This window comes from Fundulus heteroclitus, chromosome 13, assembly GCF_011125445.2.
Source record: "Fundulus heteroclitus isolate FHET01 chromosome 13, MU-UCD_Fhet_4.1, whole genome shotgun sequence".
Taxonomy (NCBI): domain Eukaryota; kingdom Metazoa; phylum Chordata; class Actinopteri; order Cyprinodontiformes; family Fundulidae; genus Fundulus; species Fundulus heteroclitus.
The window spans coordinates 12,605,652-12,627,432 of NC_046373.1; the positions used below are offsets into that span (position 1 = coordinate 12,605,652).

Below are 21,781 nucleotides of genomic sequence, written 5' to 3' on the forward strand. Positions count from 1 at the left end.
CGTTAATTGTAAATTCTGAGCATCTTGCTTAGATCTACAACTGTACAAAATTTCATTACTCTACGATGAAGTAAGTGAATAGCAAAGGGTCCTTTGAAAATTTCTAGGTGGCGCCGTTGAGGCATTTTTCTTTTGATTTTTGTGACGACCTTAAAATCCAAAATTTTTAAACAGTCTTCTTGCATCCGCCAAGTTTGGTGAGTTTTTGAAAATGGTAAGGCCCCCAAAAAGGCCCCTCTTTAGGGGGGCAGAATAATAATAATTAAAACCGCAAGCGGTGATGAGCGGCCCTCGCAGCAAAGCGCCGCTCCGGCCTTGGCCACCGCTGGGATTTGCGCACCGCCGGCCGCCCGCCACCGCAAATGCTGTCACGCATTTTGCCCGCCCGTCCACTGGGCGATTTACACGAACGTGTTCGGCAGCGCTCCCCCACGACTCACAAAAAATCTGGTGCAGATTCACCACAACGGACCGGTATAGCGCCCGCTTCACAGCAGACGCCGCACCAATCCGCCTGTCGATCTCCCGCTCCATCTTCCCCTCATTCGTGAACAAGACCCCAAGATACTTGAACTTCTCCACTAGAAGCTGGCCCTTGGGACTTTCCTTTTTTAAAAAGCTTATAGTTAGAGTGGCTCATGTTACCCTGAGCTACCTCTATAATTATGCTGCTATAGGTTTAGGCTACTGCAGGACATCAGGATCTATTGTTCTTCAATTTTGAATGACTGTTGTCATTTCAGCTTTTAACTTTTTGATTTTTTTTTTCTTCATAGTAGGTACACCTGGTCTGGCGTTCTGTTAGCTCTGGCATCATCCAGGGAAGACCCGCTACTACCATCTAATGTAGAACTTCTGTGCTTTTTTGTCTCTCTTGTTGTGTCTCTGCTCTGTCTTCTGTAACCCCCAGTCTGTCGAGGCAGATGACCGTTCATACTGAGCCCGGTTCTGCTGGAGGTTTTTCCTTCCCGTTAATGGGGAGTTTTTTCCCCGCTGTTGCTTCATGCTTGCTCAGTAGGTAGGATTGCTGCAAAGCCATGGACAATGCAGACGACTCTCCCTGTGGCTCTACGCTTCTTCAAGAGAGAATGCTACTTGTCAAGACTTTGATGCAATGAACTGGTTCCCTTATATAGGAATTTTTTTGACCAATGTGTATAATCTGACCCAATCTGTATAATCTGATTGATTTTGACTTTGTAAAGTGCCTTGAGATGATATATTTCATGAATTGGCGCTATATAAATAACATTGAATTGCATCATCTCTTCAGACCAAATAAACTATCACATTTTTTGAGACAGTTATCTCATTTTAAAGATATAATCATCTAACAGTATTACTCTTAGCAAGTTAAAGCTCCATAATAATTTTAGACCAGGTTTTAGTTCCACTCTTTTATTATGCACATCTAGGCTACCTATAAATATAAAGTATGGCATGCCAAAAAACATTTTCAACAAAAGGCAATTTTAGTAATGGCCTTGCGATTTTATATCTAAGCATTAAAAATGATAATATTTCACCAATTTTCACAGCAAGATGGAAATAACGACTATCCAACATTTTAAGATTTTGTAAAAACTTTTTTCCTTTTTTACCTACCTTTTGAAATTAATACTTGTTTCTACTTCTCCAAAATTAAACTTCAAGAAAACTATTGTGCTGTCCTGGGGCCATATGCAGCTAGACAGCTAGGACAAAAGTTCCCCACAAAAGCTTCCTTTTCTTGCATTCTCTGAATAACCTTTGTTCCCAAATCTGGCTTTAAACATTCTTTTTGTAAAAAGACGAATATTTTTCCAAGGCAGAAGCGTGTAGAACAAATTCAACTTCAACATTAGCAGTTTCCCTAGCTTCATCGCTGAAAAGCAGCTTTTAACCGGAGCAAAATACGTCAAAGATCTTTTTTTAAGGTGAGAGCACTCACTATCTCACGTAATTCACATAGAGATCTAACAAAGTTGTGATGTCTCACTCTGATTAAATATGAACCCAAAACTTTTCTAACTGTTTTTGCCTTGGATTTCCTCTGACTAAGAATTATTATCTTATTTATGTAATGTATTCACGACATGAATTCCTTGCTGTCTTAACAAAAGGCAGAACAACTATAATGTTACTTTCTATAATTATTACAGGCTCTGCTGAGATGTCAAATTCTGGAGAATGCTTAGACACCCTGACACACAAATATGGATTAACTTCATTTCATGTGCGCTCGTGAACTTGTTTTAGTTGATTTAGTTTTCTTGATGTACTGTAGAGCGTGATGAGGTCTGTTGTGGTATTGTGTGCACTGGATTGAGGGGACAGTTGGTGTTGTCTGTCAAACCCAATCTTCTTAAGCTGCAAATTCAGTAAAGTTACCATATATATATATATATATATATATATATATATATATATATATATATATATATATATATATATATATATATATATATATATATATATATATATATATATATATATATATATATATAAAACGGTTTGCAGTTACAGCTCAAACGTAACAACACTTCTAAATCTGAGTCTGACGCACAATTTCAAATAAAAACACGAAGCAGTTTGATTTTTGTCCGATGACGAGCGAGCGAGCGAGAGAGAGAGAGAGATAACTGGTAAAGCAGCACATAGTAACAATAAGTCTAGCACGCCATAAAGATGTTATTAATCAGGGAAATCTTTCTGATTGTTTCACAGCGGTTACCTGCAGCGGGTAAACACGCCCACGACAACACACTTAGGCTCCCCGCAGCCCGTTTCTATCGGAATATGCGCCAAAACTGCCTCTTTAAAATGAACTGCACGGTGCAGTCTGCGCCTGTCTGAATTGCAATGTGAAGTTTTACACATCTATGCGTGAGCATAATCAAAAATTCCCCCCAGGAGCAGCGTTTTTTTTTTTCCCAGGACCCGCGGTAACGACAGCGGTGTTCTTACGATGGAGTATTAGGGCCACACATGAAGAGAAAAAATAATTTTGCCATGACGAGATTAAACTGGTGCAGATCAGTTGATGCAGCGATGCATTTGGCCACCGGAGGCAGTGGCGACCCACCAGCTTAAAATCTATGTATTGACATCTTAAAAATGGTGTTATAGCTTAAAAGATCATCCTGTTTTGGTTGGTTTTGTAGCCGAATAGAAGAGATGTTCTCAAAGCATTAAATAAGCCTTTTGACTTTTAAAAATGTTGTCCTTTTAAGGTAATTTTAAGTTACTTTTTATTAAATTTATCAATATCCTATGGAAGTCTGGACATATGGCAGTGGTGTTTCAGGTGACTTTGCCACGCCACCACGCCGCCCTGCTCCATCGAATCCAGTTGATTTTGTAGCCGAATAGAAGAGATGTTCTCAAAGCATTAAATAAGCCTTTTGACTTTTAAAAATGTTGTCTTTTTAAGGTAATTTTAAGTTAGTTTTTATTAAATTTGTCAATATCCTATGGAAGTCTGGACATATGGCAGCGGCGTTTCAGGTGACTTCGCCACGCCACCATGCCGCACTGCTACATGGAATCCAGTTGGGCCTGGAATCAACAACACAGCAACATGTCTTCTGTCTGTGGACACAGTTTCATGTTGATTAGCTCAGAGGGGTAACATAGCGACTGCTAACAATAAAACATGACACTTCCTGTTGTCAGGGGGCGTGGCCTAAGTGATGTCATCATTTGACCATTGGATATTGTAGAAGACCCGATGATGATCAATCACAGAAAGTTTGGTGCCTCTGTGTGTTTCTGTGTAGGAGATGTAGCAGTTTTTCCTGTTGTCAGGGGGCGTGGCCTAAGTGATGTCATCATTTGACCATTGGATATTGTAGAAGACCCGATGATGATCAATCACAGAAAGTTTGGTGCCTCTGTGTGTTTCTGTGTAGGACATATAACAGTTTTTCCTGTTGTCAGGGGGCGTGGCCTAAGTGATGTCATCATTTGACTATTGGATATTGTAGAAGACCCGATGATGATCAATCACAGAAAGTTTGGTGCCTCTGTGTGTTTCTGTGTAGGAGATATAACAGTTTTTCCTATTGTCAGGGGGCGTGGCCTAAGTGATGTCATCATTTGACCATTGGATATTGTAGAAGACCCGATGATGATCAATCACAGAAAGTTTGGTGCCTCTGTGTGTTTCTGTGTAGGAGATATAGCAGTTTTTCCCATTGTCAGGGGGCGTGGCCTAAGTGATGTCATCATTTGACCATTGGATATTGTAGAAGACCCGATGATGATCAATCACAGAAAGTTTGGTGCCTCTGTGTGTTTCTGTGTAGGAGATATAACAGTTTTTCCTGTTGTCAGGGGGCGTGGCCTAAGTGATGTCATCATTTGACCATTGGATATTGTAGAAGACCCGATGATGATCAATTACAGAAAGTTTAGTGCCTCTGTGTGTTTCTGTGTAGGAGATATAACAGTTTTATGTTTTGTGGCGAGTAGGTGAACTTTGACCCCTGCTAACGCCCCTTCAACATGCTCAAAAACTCACTGTTTTGATAACTTTTAATTGGCCATGCCTTATGATCAGACTGACCGGGTTTCAAGCCGCTCGCTCGAAATCCCTAGGACGAGTTCGATCAAATACCAATGCTGTAAACGTCAAAAATGAGGTAAAATTACGACCTTCAATCTAAAATGGCCGACTTCCTGTGATATTTGCACTATGACGTTAATTGTAAATTCTGAGCGTCTTGCTTAGATCTACAACTGTACAAAATTTCATTAATCTACGATGAAGTAAGTGAATAGCAAAGGGTCCTTTGAAAATTTCTAGGTGGCGCCGTTGAGGCATTTTTCTTTAGATTTTTGTGACGACCTTAAAATACAAAATTTTTAAACAGTCACCATGCATCTGCAAAGTTTGGTGAGTTTTTGAATATGATAAAGCCCCCAAAAAGGCCCCTCTTTAGGGGGGCAGAATAAAAATAATAATAATAACAAGCGGTGATGATCGGCCCTCGCAGCAAAGCGCCGCTCTGGCCTATTGGCCACCGCTGGGATTTGCGCACCGCCGGCCGCCCGCCACCGCAGATGCTGTCACACATTTTGCCCGCCCGTCCACTGGGCGATTCACACGAACGTGTTCGGCAGCTCTCCCCCCGACTCACAAAAAATCTGGTGCAGATCGCTCGATGCAGCGAGGAGATACAGCTGTTGAATAATGATAATGCATTTGGCCACCGGACCGGACTAAATCGTTCGGCCCGCGGGCCGTAGCTTTGACACCCCTGGTTTAAACATTAGTATACCAATTTAATCAAAGGTATCTTACTAGCCGTTAATCCAGCTTAATGTGAAAAGTTAACAAAACCATTTTAGTTTTTTAAAGTTACTTGCTATTTCATGTGTTTAAGGGTTTTGTTTCTTGCATTAAGACAGCTTTTATGAAAGTTTAACATCTAAATTGGTGGATACACACCCAAAAGTAATGTAAACGTAACACTTTAGCAATTGGACTATTGCTAAAGGAACACTTTAGCAATATCGCGGCGGTAGCAGCTTTATAAAGGAGGCCCAGACCTCCCTCTCTCCAGCCACTTGGGCCAGCTCCTCAGGAGGAATCCCAAGGCGTTCCCAGGCCAGCCGAGAGACATAGTCCCTCCAGCGTGTCCTGGGTCTTCCCCTGGGCCTCCTCCCGGTGGGGCGTGCCCAGAACACCTCACCAGGGAGGCGTCCAGGAGGCATCCTGACCAGATGCCCGAGCCACCTAAACTGGCTCCTCTGGACGTGGAGGAGCAGCGGCTCTACTCTGAGTCCTCCCCGGATGACTGAGCTCCTCACCCTATCTCTAAGGGAGAGCCCAGACACACTACGGAGAAAACTCATTTCAGCCGCTTGTATCCGGGATCTCGTTCTTTTGGTCACGACCCAAAGCTCGTGACCATAGATGAGGGTAGGAACGTAGATCGGCCGGTAAATCGAGAGCTTCGCCTTTTGGCTCAGCTCTCTTTGGCGTAGCACCAATCCGCCTGTCGATCTCCCGCTCCATCTTCCCCTCATTCGTGAACAAGACCCCAAGATACGTGAACTCCTCCACCAGAAGCTGGCTCTTTGGACTTTCCTTTTTTAAAAAGCTTATAGTTAGAGTGGCTCATGTTACCCTGAGCTACCTCTATAGTTATGCTGCTATACGTTTAGGCTACTGCAGGACATCAGGGTCTATTGTTCTTAAATTTTGAATGACTGTTGTCATTTCATCTTTTAACTTTTTGATTTTTCTTTTTTCTTCATAGTAGGTACACCTGGTCTGGCGTTCTGTTAGCTGTGGCATCATCCAGGGAAGACAGATCATCCGCTACTACCATCTAATGTAGAAATTCTGTGCTTTTTTGTCTGTCTTGTTGTGTCTCTGTTCTGTCTTCTGTAACCCCAGTCGGTCGAGGCAGATGACCGTTCATACTGAGCCCGGTTCTGCCGGAGGTTTTCCTTCCCATTAATGGGGAGTTTTTTTCCCGCTGTTGCTTCATGCTTGCTCAGTAGGTAGGATTGCTGCAAAGCCATGGACAATGCAGACGACTCTCCCTGTGGCTCTACGCTTCTTCAAGAGAGAATGCTACTTGTCAAGACTTTGATGCAATAAACTGGTTCCCTTATATAGGATTTTTTTGACCAATGTGTATAATCTGACCCAATCTGTATAATCTGATTGATTTTGACTTTGTAAAGTGCCTTGAGATGACATATTTCATGATTTGGCGCAATATAAATAACATTGAATTGAATCATCTCTTTAGACCAAGTAAACTATCACATTTTATGAGACAGTTATCTCATTTTAAAGATATAATCATCTGTTATTACTCTTAGCAGGTTAAAGCTCCATAAAAATTTTAGACCAGCTTTTAGTTCCACTCTTTTATTATGCACATCTAGGCTACCTATAAATGTAAAGTATGGCATGCCAAAACAATTTTCAACAAAAGGCAATTTTAGTAATTGCCTTGCAATTTTATATCTAAGCATCAAAAATTATAATATTTCACCAATTTTCACAGCAAGATGGAAATAACGACTATCCAACATTTTAAGATTTTGTAAAAACTTTTTTTCCTTTTTTACCTACCTTTTGAAATTAATACTTGTTTCTACTTCTCCAAAATTATACTTCAAGAAAACTATTGTGCTGTCCTGGGGCCATATGCAGCTAGACAGCTGGGACAAAAGTTCCCCACACAAAGCTTCCTTTTCTTGCGTTCTCTGAATAACCTTTATCCACAAATCTGGCTTTAAACATTGTTTTTGTAAAAAGACAAATATTTTCCAAGGCAGAAGCGTGTAGAACAAATTCAACTTCAACATTAGCAGTTTCCCTAGCTTCATCGCTGAAAAGCAGCTTTTACCAGAGCAAAATACGTCAAAGATCTTTTTTTAAGGTAAGAGCACTCACTATCTCACGTAATTCACATAGAGATCTAACAAAGTTGTGATGTCTCACTCTGATTAAATATGAACCCAAAACGTTTCTAACTGTTTTTAGCATGGATTTCCTCTGACTAATAATAAATTTATATCTTATTTATGTAATGTATTCACGACATGAATTCCTTGCTGTCTTAACAAAAGGCAGAACAACTATAACGTTACTTTCTATAATTATTACAGGTTCTGCTGAGATGTCAAATTCTGGAGAGTGCTTAGACACCCTGACACACAAATATGGATTAACTTCATTTCATGTGCACTCGTGAACTTGTTTTAGTTGATTTAGTTTTCTTGATGTACTGTAGAGCGTGATGAGGTCTGTTGTGGTATTGTGTGCACTGGATTGAGGGGACAGTTGGTGTTGTCTGTCAAACCCAATCTTCTTAAGCTGCAAATTCAGTAAAGTTACAAGTTTTCTTGCAACCTCTCATATGGAACTAGTCTAAAAAATAAATAAACTGATAATTAGAAGATCAGTTTGTACATCCACACCAACTCTAGAACCAAAGCCGTATTCAGCTGGATCTTATCCTGACAAAATGTCCCAATTCAGCCAAATAAACTCCAAAAGCTTAGAGGAGATCATTCAGCAGCTAAGTTCCTCCTCATGCTGTCTTGATGCTCTACCCACAGTTTTCCTTAAGAAAGTTTTGCCTGTCATAGCGTCTGATTTGACTCAGATAATAAACACGTCCCTTCTGTCAGGTGTTTTCCCCCCAGTCCCTAAAAACAGCAATTATCAAACCACTGTTAAAAAAGAACAATTTAGACAAACTACTACTCCAGAACTACAGACCCATCTCAAACCTCCCCTTTATCAGTAAGATTATTGAAAAAGCTGTGTTTCAACAATTAAACACCTTCTTAACAACGACCAGCCGCTTTGACGTTTTCCAGTCTGGCTTCCGTGCTCACCACAGTACAGAGACCGCCCTGATCAAGGTGTTTAATGACATCCATATAAATACAGACTGTGGAAGAACCACTGTGCTGGTTCTATTGGACCACAGAACCACCGTGCTGGTTCTGTTGGACATCAGTGCAGCATTTGATACTGTTGATCACTGCATTCTGTTAGAGCGCCTGGAGAACTGGGTCGGCCTCTGTGGTACATCTCTCCACTGGTTTAAATCCTACTTAAAGGACAGGGACTTTTTTGTATCAGTATGTAACTTTACATCGAAGATTACAAAAACCACATGTGGGGTTCCCCAAGGGTCCATCCTGGGTCCCCTCCTATTCAATATCTACATGCTCCTCTAGCTCAGATCATAAGAAATAACAACATCAACTACCATAACTATGCAGACGACACTCAGCTCTACATCACCATGTCACCAGGTGACTATGAACCAGTTCAAGCACTGAGTAAATGCCTAGAAGAAATCAATACGTGGATGTGCCAAAATGTTCTTCAGTTGAATAAAAACAAAACAGAAGTAATAATTTTTGGACCAATAGAGGAGAGATCAAAGGTTAGCACACAGCTTCAGTCCCTTCAGCTAGGAACCACTGATGAGGCCCGAAATCTGGGAGTAGTAATGGTCTCAGACCTGAACCTCCAAAAGCATCTAAAGACAGTTACAAGGTCAGCTTTCTATCACCTGAAAAACATTTCCAGGATTATAGGACTAATGTCTCAGCAGGATCTGGAAAAACTAATCCATGCTGTTATCCGTGTATCAACCATCCAGACCATTAAGGTCTTCTGGCTCTAGCCTACTCTGCATACCTAGAACCAGAACTAAACAAGGAGAAGCAGCATTTAGTTCCTATGCTCCACTGATCTGGAACAAACTTCCAGAAAATTGTAAAGGTGCGGAAAGCCTGAGTTCCTTTAAATCAAGATTAAAAACACATTTGTTTAGGATTGCCTTCAACTGTTCTAATTAACTGAATCACCACTTTTTTGTTCTTTTTTTCTATCTACATTTTATTCCTACTTGCTTTTATTCTGTTTTATTTTGCTATATTTCAATCATGTAAAGCACTTTGCATTGTCTTTGTACTGAATTGTGCTATATAAATAAATTTGCCTTGCCTTGCCTTACTGAACAAGACAACTTGGTTTGTGGTTTATTTGTGGTCTCTTGCTGCCACCTGGTGGACAGGTTTGAGCAAATAATGCTGTCAAAAGATTAAAAATATATGGTTTGATGTGACTTCCACACGCCACCACGCCGCCCTACTCCATGGAATCCACTTGGGGCTGGAATCCACAACACACCAATATGTCTTCTGTCTCTTGACACAGTTTCATGTTGATTAGCTCAGAGGGGTAACATAGCGACCGCTTACAACAAAACATGACACTTCCTGTTGTCAGGGGGCGTGGCCTAAGCAATGTCATCATTTGACCACTGGATATTAAAGAAGACCTAGTGGTGATCAACTACTGAAAGTTTGGTGGCTCTGTGAGTTTTTGTGTATGAAATATAACAGTTTTGTATTTCATGGCGAGTAGGTGAACTTTGACCCCTGCCAACGCCCCTTCAGCATGCTCAAAAACTCACCATTTTGATAACTTTTAATTGGCCATGCCTTATGATCAGACTGACCGAGTTTCAAGCCGCTCGCTCAAAATTCCTAGGAGGAGTTCGATCAAATACCAATGCTGTAAACGTCAAAAATGGGGTCAAAATCAGACCTTCAATCTAAAATGGCCGACTTCCTGTGATATTTGCACTATGACATTAATTGTAAATTCTGAGCGTCTTGGTGAGCTCTAGCACTGTACCAAATCTCATGTCTCTACGATGAAGTAAGTGAATAGCAAAGGGTCCTTTGAAAATTGCTAGGTGGCGCCGTTGAGGCATTTTTCTTTTGATTTTTATGAGGACCTTAAAATACAAAATTTTTAAACAGTCTTCATGCACACGCCAAGTTTGGTGAGTTTTTGAGTATGATAAAGCCCCCAAAAAGGCCCCTCTTTAGGGGGGCAGAATAAAAATAATAATAATTAAAACCGCAAGCGGTGATGAGCGGCCCTCGCAGCAAAGCGCCGCTCCGGCCTTGGCCACCGCTGGGATTTGCGCACCGCCGGCCGCCCGCCACCGCAGATGCTTTCACGCATTTTGCCCGCCCGTCCACTGGGCGATTTACACGAACGTGTTCGGCAGCGCTCCCCCACGACTCACAAAAAATCTGGTGCAGATTCACCACAACGGACCGGTATAGCGCCCGCTTCACAGCAGACGCCGCACCAATCCGCCTGTCGATCTCCCGCTCCATCTTCCCCTCATTCGTGAACAAGACCCCAAGATACTTGAACTTCTCCACTAGAAGCTGGCCCTTGGGACTTTCCTTTTTTAAAAAGCTTATAGTTAGAGTGGCTCATGTTACCCTGAGCTACCTCTATAGTTATGCTGCTATAGGTTTAGGCTACTGCAGGACATCAGGGTCTATTGTTCTTCAATTTTGAATGACTGTTGTAATTTCAGCTTTTAACTTTTTGATTTTTCTTTTTTCTTCATAGTAGGCACACCTGGTCTGGCGTTCTGTTAGCTTTGGCTTCATCCAGGGAAGACAGATCACCCGCTACTACCATCTAATGTAGAACTTCTGTGCTTTTTTGTCTGTCTTGTTGTGTCTCTGCTCTGTCTTCTGTGACCCCCAGTCTGTCGAGGCAGATGACCGTTCATACTGAGCCCGGTTCTGCTGGAGGTTTTTCCTTCCCGTTAATTGGGAGTTTTTTTTCCTGCTGTCGCTTCATGCTTGCTCAGTAGGTAGGATTGCTGCAAAGCCATGGACAATGCAGACGACTCTCCCTGTGGCTCTACGCTTCTTCAAGAGAGAATGCTACTTGTCAAGACTTTGATGCAATGAACTGGTTCCCTTATATAGGAATTTTTTGACCAATGTGTATAATCTGACCCAATCTGTATAATCTGATTGATTTTGACGTTGTAAAGTGCCTTGAGATGACATATTTCATGAATTGTCGCTATATAAATAACATTGAATTGCATCATCTCTTCAGACCAAATAAACTATCACATTTTTTGAGACAGTTATCTCATTTTAAAGATATAATCATCTAACAGTATTACTCTTAGCAAGTTAAAGCTCCATAATAATTTTAGACCAGGTTTTAGTTCCACTCTTTTATTATGCACATCTAGGCTACCTATAAATATAAAGTATGGCATGCCAAAAAACATTTTCAACAAAAGGCAATTTTAGTAATGGCCTTGCGATTTTATATCTAAGCATTAAAAATGATAATATTTCACCAATTTTCACAGCAAGATGGAAATAACGACTATCCAACATTTTAAGATTTTGTAAAAACTTTTTTCCTTTTTTACCTACCTTTTGAAATTAATACTTGTTTCTACTTCTCCAAAATTAAACTTCAAGAAAACTATTGTGCTGTCCTGGGGCCATATGCAGCTAGACAGCTAGGACAAAAGTTCCCCACAAAAGCTTCCTTTTCTTGCATTCTCTGAATAACCTTTGTTCCCAAATCTGGCTTTAAACATTCTTTTTGTAAAAAGACGAATATTTTTCCAAGGCAGAAGCGTGTAGAACAAATTCAACTTCAACATTAGCAGTTTCCCTAGCTTCATCGCTGAAAAGCAGCTTTTAACCGGAGCAAAATACGTCAAAGATCTTTTTTTAAGGTGAGAGCACTCACTATCTCACGTAATTCACACAGAGATCTAACAAAGTTGTGATGTCTCACTCTGATTAAATATGAACCCAAAACTTTTCTAACTGTTTTTGCCTTGGATTTCCTCTGACTAAGAATTATTATCTTATTTATGTAATGTATTCACGACATGAATTCCTTGCTGTCTTAACAAAAGGCAGAACAACTATAATGTTACTTTCTATAATTATTACAGGCTCTGCTGAGATGTCAAATTCTGGAGAATGCTTAGACACCCTGACACACAAATATGGATTAACTTCATTTCATGTGCACTCGTGAACTTGTTTTAGTTGATTTAGTTTTCTTGATGTACTGTAGAGCGTGATGAGGTCTGTTGTGGTATTGTGTGCACTGGATTGAGGGGACAGTTGGTGTTGTTTGTCAAACCCAATCTTTTTAAGCTGCAAATTCAGTAAAGTTACCATATATATATATATATATATATATATATATATATATAAAAAACGGTTGCAGTTACAGCTCAAACGTCGTAACAACACTTCTAAATCTGAGTCTGACGCACAATTTCAAATACAAACACGAAGCAGTTTGATTTTTGTCCGATGACGAGCGAGCGAGCGAGAGAGAGAGAACTGGTAAAGCAGCACATAGTAACAATAAAGATGAGCGCCATAAAGATGTTATTAATCAGGGAAATCTTTCTGATTGTTTCACAGCGGTTACCTGCAGCGGGTAAACACGCCCACGACAACACACTTAGGCTCCCCGCAGCCCGTTTCTATCGGAATATGCGCCAAAACTGCCTCTTTAAAATGAACTGCACGGTTCAGTCTGCACCTGTCTGAATTGCAATGTGAAGTTTTACACATCTATGCGTGAGCATAATCAAAAATTCCCCCCAGGAGAAGCGTTTTTTTTTTCCCCAGGACCCGCGGTAACGACAGGGGTGTTCTTACGATGGAGTATTAGGGCCACACATGAAGAGAAAAAATAATTTTGCCATGACAAGATTAAACTGGTGCAGATCAGTTGATGCAGCGATGCATTTGGCCACCGGAGGCAGTGGCGACCCACCAGCTTAAAATCTATGTATTGACATCTTAAAAATGGTCTTATAGCTTAAAAGATCATCCTGTTTTGGTTGGTTTTGTAGCCGAATAGAAGAGATGTTCTCAAAGCATTAAATAAGCCTTTTGACTTTTAAAAATGTTGTCCTTTTAAGGTAATTTTAAGTTACTTTTTATTAAATTTGTCAATATCCTATGGAAGTCTGGACATATGGCAGCGGCGTTTCAGGTGACTTTGCCACGCCACTACGCCGCCCTGCTCCATCGAATCCAGTTGATTTTGTACCCGAATAGAAGAGATGTTCTCAAAGCATCAAATAAGCCTTTTGACTTTTAAAAATGTTGTCCTTTTAAGGTAATTTTAAGTTACTTTTTAATAAATTTGTCAATACCCTATGGAAGTCTGGACATATGGCAGCGGCGTTTCAGGTGACTTCGCCACGCCACCATGCCGCACTGCTACATGGAATCCAGTTGGGCCTGGAATCCACAACACAGCAACATGTCTGTGGACACAGTTTCATGTTGATTAGCTCAGAGGGGTAACATAGCGACTGCTAACAATAAAACATGACACTTCCTGTTGTCAGGGGGCGTGGCCTAAGTGATGTCATCATTTGACCATTGGATATTGTAGAAGACCCGATGATGATCAATCACAGAAAGTTTGGTGCCTCTGTGTGTTTCTGTGTAGGAGATATAGCAGTTTTTCCTGTTGTCAGGGGGCGTGGCCTAAGTGATGTCATCATTTGACCATTGGATATTGTAGAAGACCCGATGATGATCAATCACAGAAAGTTTGGTGCCTCTGTGTGTTTCTGTGTAGGAGATATAGCAGTTTTTCCTGTTGTCAGGGGGCGTGGTCTAAGTGATGTCATCATTTGTCCATTGGATATTGTAGAAGACCCGATGATGATCAATCACAGAAAGTTTGGTGCCTCTGTGTGTTTCTGTGTAGGAGATATAACAGTTTTTCCTGTTGTCAGGGGGCGTGGCCTAAGTGATGTCATCATTTGACTATTGGATATAGTAGAAGACCCGATGATGATCAATCACAGAAAGTTTGGTGCCTCTGTGTGTTTCTGTGTAGGAGATAAAACAGTTTTTCCTGTTGTCAGGGGGCGTGGCCTAAGTGATGTCATCATTTGACCATTGGATACTGTAGAAGACCCGATGATGATCAATCACAGAAAGTTTGGTGCCTTTGTGTGTTTCTGTGTAGGAGATATAGCAGTTTTTCCTGTTGTCAGGGGGCGTGGCCTAAGTGATGTCATCATTTGACTATTGGATATTGTAGAAGACCCGATGATGATCAATCACAGAAAGTTTGGTGCCTCTGTGTGTTTCTGTGTAGGAGATATAACAGTTTTTCCTATTGTCAGGGGGCGTGGCCTAAGTGATGTCATCATTTGACCTTGTCAGGGGGCGTGGCCTAAGTGATGTCATCATTTGACCATTGGATACTGTAGAAGACCCGATGATGATCAATCACAGAAAGTTTGGTGCCTTTGTGTGTTTCTGTGTAGGAGATATAGCAGTTTTTCCTGTTGTCAGGGGGCGTGGCCTAAGTGATGTCATCATTTGACTATTGGATATTGTAGAAGACCCGATGATGATCAATCACAGAAAGTTTGGTGCCTCTGTGTGTTTCTGTGTAGGAGATATAACAGTTTTTCCTATTGTCAGGGGGCGTGGCCTAAGTGATGTCATCATTTGACCATTGGATATTGTAGAAGACCCGATGATGATCAATCACAGAAAGTTTGGTGCCTCTGTGTGTTTCTGTGTAGGAGATATAACAGTTTTTCCTGTTGTCAGGGGGCGTGGCCTAAGTGATGTCATCATTTGACTATTGGATATTGTAGAAGACCCGATGATGATCAATTACAGAAAGTTTGGTGCCTCTGTGTGTTTCTGTGTAGGAGATATAACAGTTTTCTGTTTTGTGGCGAGTAGGTGAACTTTGACCCCTGCTAACGCCCCTTCAACATGCTCAAAAACTCACCGTTTTGATAACTTTTAATTGGCCATGCCTTATGATCAGACTGACCGAGTTTCAAGTCGCTCGCTCGAAATCCCTAGGACGAGTTCGATCAAATACCAATGCTGTAAACGTCAAAAATGAGGTAAAATTACGACCTTCAATCTAAAATGGCCGACTTCCTGTGATATTTGCACTATGACGTTTATTGTAAATTCTGAGCGTCTTGCTTAGATCTACAACTGTACAAAATTTCATTAATCTACGATGAAGTAAGTGAATAGCAAAGGGTCCTTTGAAAATTTCTAGGTGGCGCCGTTGAGGCATTTTTCTTTAGATTTTTGTGACGACCTTAAAATACAAAATTTTTAAACAGTCACCATGCATCTGCAAAGTTTGGTGAGTTTTTGAATATGATAAAGCCCCCAAAAAGGCCCCTCTTTAGGGGGGCAGAATAAAAATAATAATAATAATAATAATAAGAAACAACACAGAAACAATAGGCCTTCGCAGCGCTTCGCTGCTCGGGCCTAATAATAATAATAATAATAATAAGAAACAACACAGAAACAATAGGCCTTCGCAGCGCTTCGCTGCTCGGGCCTAATAAGAAACAACACAGATACAATAGGCCTTCGCAGCGCTTAGCTGCTCGGGCCTAATTAGATTATTTTCCAAAATCATTCAGCTGTAATTTCTACCATGTCAACATAAAGACTATAAAACCATAAACTGCTAAGGCGTTCGTCCTGTAACCAGTGGGTTGCCGGTTCGAACCCCGGCTCTGACCGTCTCAGTCGGTTTTCTCCCAGGATTGATCTGCTTTTAGCAAACTCCCTCCTTTAATCACCTCTGACCCACTTCCCTGTGCCTAGTAAGGAGAAGCATATCCACAGCATAATGCTACCACTACCGTGTTTCGCTTTTGGGATGGCGTATTCAGGGCGATGTGCCATTTTAAGTTATGTATATGTATTTTAAGTACATATATTTAGCTTTTCGGATCAGTCTAACCAGGGCGCCTCCTCCCAGGTGTTCCTATGGCTTGTAGAAAAACTTTACACTGAACTTAAGGTTAGACACAGCAACAATCTATTTATTAGGGCTGTCAGTTTTAACTTTGTTAGACCATAACGTCGACCATTTTTTTGATGTGCATTAATTGCCTTAATGTTTTTGCTTGCCGCAGCGCTCTCCGGACTGTATTTTTATTTTACCCTCTGCGCTTTCCGTAGTTCCAAGAACGCCTGCGACTGTAGCAAAACAGTCCCGCGCTTACTGTTGCCAAATCTGCTTATTTCCTGTGACTTTGGGCTTATTTTTTCTAAAGTTGCTTATGCGGGTTGCGTTTTTTTTAGCTTGTTTCTGAAAGTAAAGTTGCTTATCTGGGCTCTAAAATAAGTGCCGATAAACAGGAGTTATTAAGAAACCTGCCTGCACTACCAGGGTTCCTACAGCGTAAGGCAAGTTAAATTCAAGACTTTTTAAGACTTTTTAATGCCACTTGAAATAAAAAGTTAAGACCAACTTCACGATAAACAAGATAAACCTGGTTGCAACAACTTTACCCAAATGATTATTTTAACATAAACCATTACTTTCTGGCCCAGTAGACATGTTAAAGATTTTGAAAAACATTCCATATAGCAAGAAAGCTAAAAAACACACAAATTACAGATATATTTTTTTAACAACTACTGAACTGAATTCACAAACTTTGTTTTGTTCCCTACTAAAATAAACTATAAGTCAGTGCCAACTCTTTTTCACAGCTATGGTCCGGCCGCAACAGTTTTTATTGGTTCCGCTATCGGGACGGAACCAGTAATGGTTACATGGAGCCGTTTGGTAAATTTAAAAAATATATAATTGTATCAATTATTTCACTGTTTGGTAAGGATTACAAAAATAAAATCCTATTTATGACCTGGTAACAATTTTAAGACCTAAGAAAGACTGATTTAAGACATTTTAATGCCAATTAAGGCCTTAGTTTTAAGTTACAGAATTCAATGCCTTTTAAGACTTTTTAATGATCCGCAGGAACCCTGACTACAGATACTTTCAGTATAATAATCGACAGATTGAACATTTTTAATTGTTTGACATTATTTGAAAACAACTGGCAGCCAGTACACTTTTATTTAGGGGCATCAGAGTAATGGGGATTAAATATAAATTCACCAACAACTTTTCACATTTTGAATCTTTATCAAATAAAAAAAAAACAAAAAAAAACATACATTTTGGCCTTCAATCTCAATTATTTACTACTTTGTGTTGGTTTATTATATAAAAACCTAACAAAATACACTTAAATTGGTGGCAAAACATGGAAAAAAAAGTTCAAGCTGCAAGAATACTTTAGCGAGTGAGTAAACGTAGACAATTTATCCTCACCTGCAGTGCCAAAGCCTCCCAGCGTGGCTCCCAGCGTGGCACCGAGAGAGGATGAGCCAGGTTGGCTAAAGCCCAGCGAGGCCGACCCCGGCCCAGGCTGCCCTGAGCCCTGTGAGAAGAGAGAGGAGCTCTGAGAGGAGGAGCTGAGGGACGAGGACCCATAAAAGGAGCTTCCTCCAAGAGCTCCACCGGGGCCGCCCTGCTGCTGAGGCTGCTGGGACGTCATGGCACGAAACGGACCGTTGGCTCCTCCGCCCAGACCCCCGTTGGCACCACCGGCTGAAGCTGCTGCAGCGGCAACTGGAAGAGGAAAGGAGAAAGGTACAATCAGAAGACCAAGTGATGCAACAACAAATAAAAAGTGAATTAGTGCTCCAGATGCATCAAAAGACACCAAAGCATGTTGTAGCCAAACAGCAATGCCTTATGGAAACCTTTTGCACTAATCTGATAAGGCACCAGACAATAAAGCCTTATAATCTCTTCTCTCTAACCTCAGGTTTAGTTAGACGTTCACAACATGCTTGTAATCATCATCATCATCATCATCATCATCAGGGTGCAGGCATCTGTGCATCATAAGTGACACAACAGAGGTCCTGCACCTCCAAGTTTGCAAGTTTCATTCAAAATGCAGGAACTCAAAGGAGCCGTCGCTGAGCAAGTTCAGCTGTACTGATATCAAACGGCACGACTTTATTAACCGCTTTGTCGCTAGCCTTTATTCTGTGACTGGAAACAGCATACACAAATTACTGCTGTACTTAAGGCGTGAGTTTATTGGCCAAGTTTATGGGTACAAACAAGGATTTTGGTTTGTTTCCACCACTTGCGGCGAGAATCAAGTCTAAACCAACACAGTTGTACCACAGTAAGTGAAGCCATCAGCTTTTATTTAATAAAGCAAACTGTATTTCAGTTTTTTAAACATTTCATTAACAAATGATCCCTATGGTCTTTGCAGACAGGCTGTATTCTCCATCTTCATCTCTTCCTGTTAGTAACAAGTGATCACCACGTCTTCTTCTACGTCTCTGACCCTCCGTTATTTCTGTTTTAGCTGCCATCAACACACAAACTATTCTTCACGATTCTTCACTTTACCACTCACATCCGTTTTAGGTGTCAAATGTTTCTTGTTAGCTGCTTTTCCACTGGTTATGTCGAGCACTGCCTCCCTGTGTTTTTGCACCTACGTCCACTTCAAGTACAAACGTGTACAGCGCCTCTATGGGTAAGTGCATCATCCTCACAGATCACAGACCTGCTGAGTTACACCAAGTATAAGTCAGCCTTAAGGTAAAACGCTGCCTTACCAGCTTGCGCTGCAGAGGGTGATATGATGACAGAGGCAGGGGCCATCAGGCGGACAGGGCCACTCCGGGCTCCAGTGTTGACCACCAGAGCTCCGGTCTGGTCATAGTAAGCTGCTGGTGCCAAGACCGGGTACCCTAGGAAAGAAACAACGGCATAGTAAGAACGGCTCTTTTGTTTGTACGGATGGAGAGAAGCTCCCCAATGACCATTTCTGTGAACATAGTACTGTAAGGGTAAAAGCTGCAAGGCCTGTTTCTGCAGCAATAAAATGAGAAATGTTGTACTAACCAGGGACGCCTGCTGCTAAGCCCTGGCCAAAAGCGAGCGCTGAGTTTACCGCCGCCGCAGCGACCAGCTGATCGTTCTGCTGGCCCTGCTGACCCTGGCTGGGCGTCAGCGGACGCTGGTTTCCTCCAGCTCGCATCACCTTCACAAAACCAAAGATAAAACGTTAGATTTGCTACTAGGGCTGAACAATTAATCGCATTTTCAATATAATCGCGATTTTAAAAAACGCAATTTCCAAATCGCAGAGGTCTGCAATTTTTGGCTATGTAACAATTAGTGAATTAGACGCGTCCTTTAGGTGTCGGTAAAATGTTTAAAGTGGGTTTGCTCCACATGGAAGGGAAGAGAGTTGCTGCAGTGAGATAATCTAACTTTACTTGTTTTAGAGTTTATATAATCATACATAGCATTAAGTTCAGGTCAATCAGTTTAACACATAGACTTGCTTGTTGGTTGCACTTAATGTTCAACGAGGATCGATGTCCAGATGAAATAAAAGCTGTTCTCTTGAATAATATTCTGATTAATAGAAACATTGAAAGTTCTTATTTTAAATAGTCCTTGTTTACAAATGTCTTTATTTAGAGGCCATTTTTGTTGGTTGTGGTTAATGCAGAGAAAAGTAAAAATTGCTATTTTGGTTGAAATATTTTGTACGCAGAACGCAATCATTTCTGCTCTGAGTTTAGATGCTGTGGGTGTTTTAGCAACTAATCCGCACGGCGAGGAAACAAATTGATTTGTTGTTTTGTATACGTTTAAAAAGACATGACAAATAAAACTGTGGGGGGATTTAATATCGCATTAAATCGCAATATTAAGATAAAAAATTGCAATAAGATTATTTTCCAAAATCGTTCAGCCCTATTTGCTACAAGATACTAAAAGCTCCACCAAGATCAGACCTCAAAAAATAAATAAGAAACAAAAAGCTCGTCCTGTTACGAATGTGGAATCAAATTTCTAAAACTTCAAAACAAAATGGGACTATTTTGTTTAAAAGAAAAAACAATAAGGAGCCAGAACAGGGAGTAAAAAAAAAAACAATTTTGCAGGCATGGAAAACTTTTAATCACTATACAGGAGCCGTGACAGAGGCATCTCTCGGTTTGCTGACCTGCTGCTGGTTCTGCTGACCCTGTCCTGCCGCCTGCTGATTGGCTGAATTGTTGGCTGCTGCGGCCTGCTGCTGGAAAAGGTTGGCAGGATAGACCCCCCAGGGCGTCACACCGTAGTACTGGGGCGGCATCACGGCAGGGCCTAAAGCAGAGAGACGGGGCAGCAGGAAGGTTACCAGTGTCTCTGCTTAGAACAACAAACATCAAACTGTTCCCACCAAGCCCACCGCCTCTTGGCTGGAGGAAGGTGTGATGATCCGCGTCTTACCGAGAGTAGCTGCTGCTGCGAGTCCTGCGGCGTAGGGGTCCGTCCCTGGAGGAGCGGCGCTGATGATGTAAGGGTTGGGCACAAATGCTGGGGCAAGACCTAAAGCAGAGAAATGACAGAGTGAGCAGAGATGTAGCGTAAACGCACCTCCATCACTTTTAGGACTGCAGAAGCATTCAAAGCAGCTTCGGACCTTTGACGCAAATATATTTATCACAATTAGGGCTGGACGATATAGGGAAAAAAAGCATATCGATAAAATAGAAATCATATTGGATCGATATTGGTGATTATCAACAAATTCAAACCATATATTTTAAGTACAACACTGGCCATTTTATGCTTTTGTTTAGCGACCTATTTTTAGATACAGACACAAACACTGAATTCAAACTTAAACCTTTATTTAACCAACTTTTTACCAAAACTGGTGCTCTCTGAACTCTTTGAAGGGGGCGGAGCTTGGTGACAGAGCTACCTGGGTCTGCGTTGTGATTGGTTGGGAGGATGTAATGATTGTAATATTAATCTACCTGGCTTTTTTATCTATGTTTTTTGGCTGTTTTTCAATATTTTCTAGGGGGAGTGGTGGCCTAGGTTACAGCTTTGTGCTTGTGTCCTGGAGGTTTTGGGTTCAACTCCCACAGACTGCCACTCTGAGCCCCTGAGCAGGACCCTTAACCCCAGGTTGCTCCCAGAGAACGCTTTCATTGTAATGTATGGTTGCAATAACGATAAAGACGATTATTTTTAAAAGGAAGAAAAACTGTTATTCTATTGAACTTTTTTTGACCCTTTTTTTTTTTCTATCATCGATATACGTTTATCAGTCAATATGTATTGTTATTACAATCCTAATTACAAGCCCTAATTACAATCCCCAATTAGCTTATCAATATGTTCGCCACATCATTCAAGCCTTGTGCACGGGGAGGTTAGAATAAAACTAAGACAGAGAGATACAACACAGTTTGAAACAACACGAGACGTCAAACGATGGCTTTGCAAAATTAGGATTTTTAGTGATTCCTCTTTATGACAACAGCTCTTGTTCCGACCCTTTAACCCAACATCAGACAGCTGCTCTCAAAATTCGACAAACCCGCACGCTGCATTGGAACGTTTTCAAACTTTGAACACAAAGCTCCACCTGAATTTGAAATGCTGTGAAATCAGACTCAGACTCAGACATACTTTATTCATCCCAGGGGGAAATTACTTGTTATGCTTGAACATTTCTTGTCAAATTAAAGTCAGTCTGGCAAAAACCTTTTCTAGCTGCTATCAGCACAA

At 41.1% G+C, this 21,781-nt stretch overlaps 1 protein-coding gene across 3 annotated transcripts in view; it reads right to left on the reverse strand.

Annotated features, from left to right (window-relative positions):
* pum1 (pumilio RNA-binding family member 1) overlaps nt 1-21,781 on the reverse strand; it is a 68,366-nt gene that overhangs the window by 21,024 nt on the left and 25,561 nt on the right. For all 3 annotated transcript variants that reach the window (XM_036145079.1, XM_036145077.1, XM_036145078.1), the window contains exons 10-14: nt 20,489-20,587; nt 20,220-20,362; nt 19,103-19,241; nt 18,814-18,948; nt 17,498-17,797 (exon numbers count right to left, since the gene is read on the reverse strand). In XM_036145079.1, coding sequence (XP_036000972.1) covers nt 17,498-17,797; nt 18,814-18,948; nt 19,103-19,241; nt 20,220-20,362; nt 20,489-20,587 — 816 coding nt within the window. The remainder of the gene's footprint in view (nt 1-17,497; nt 17,798-18,813; nt 18,949-19,102; nt 19,242-20,219; nt 20,363-20,488; nt 20,588-21,781) is intronic.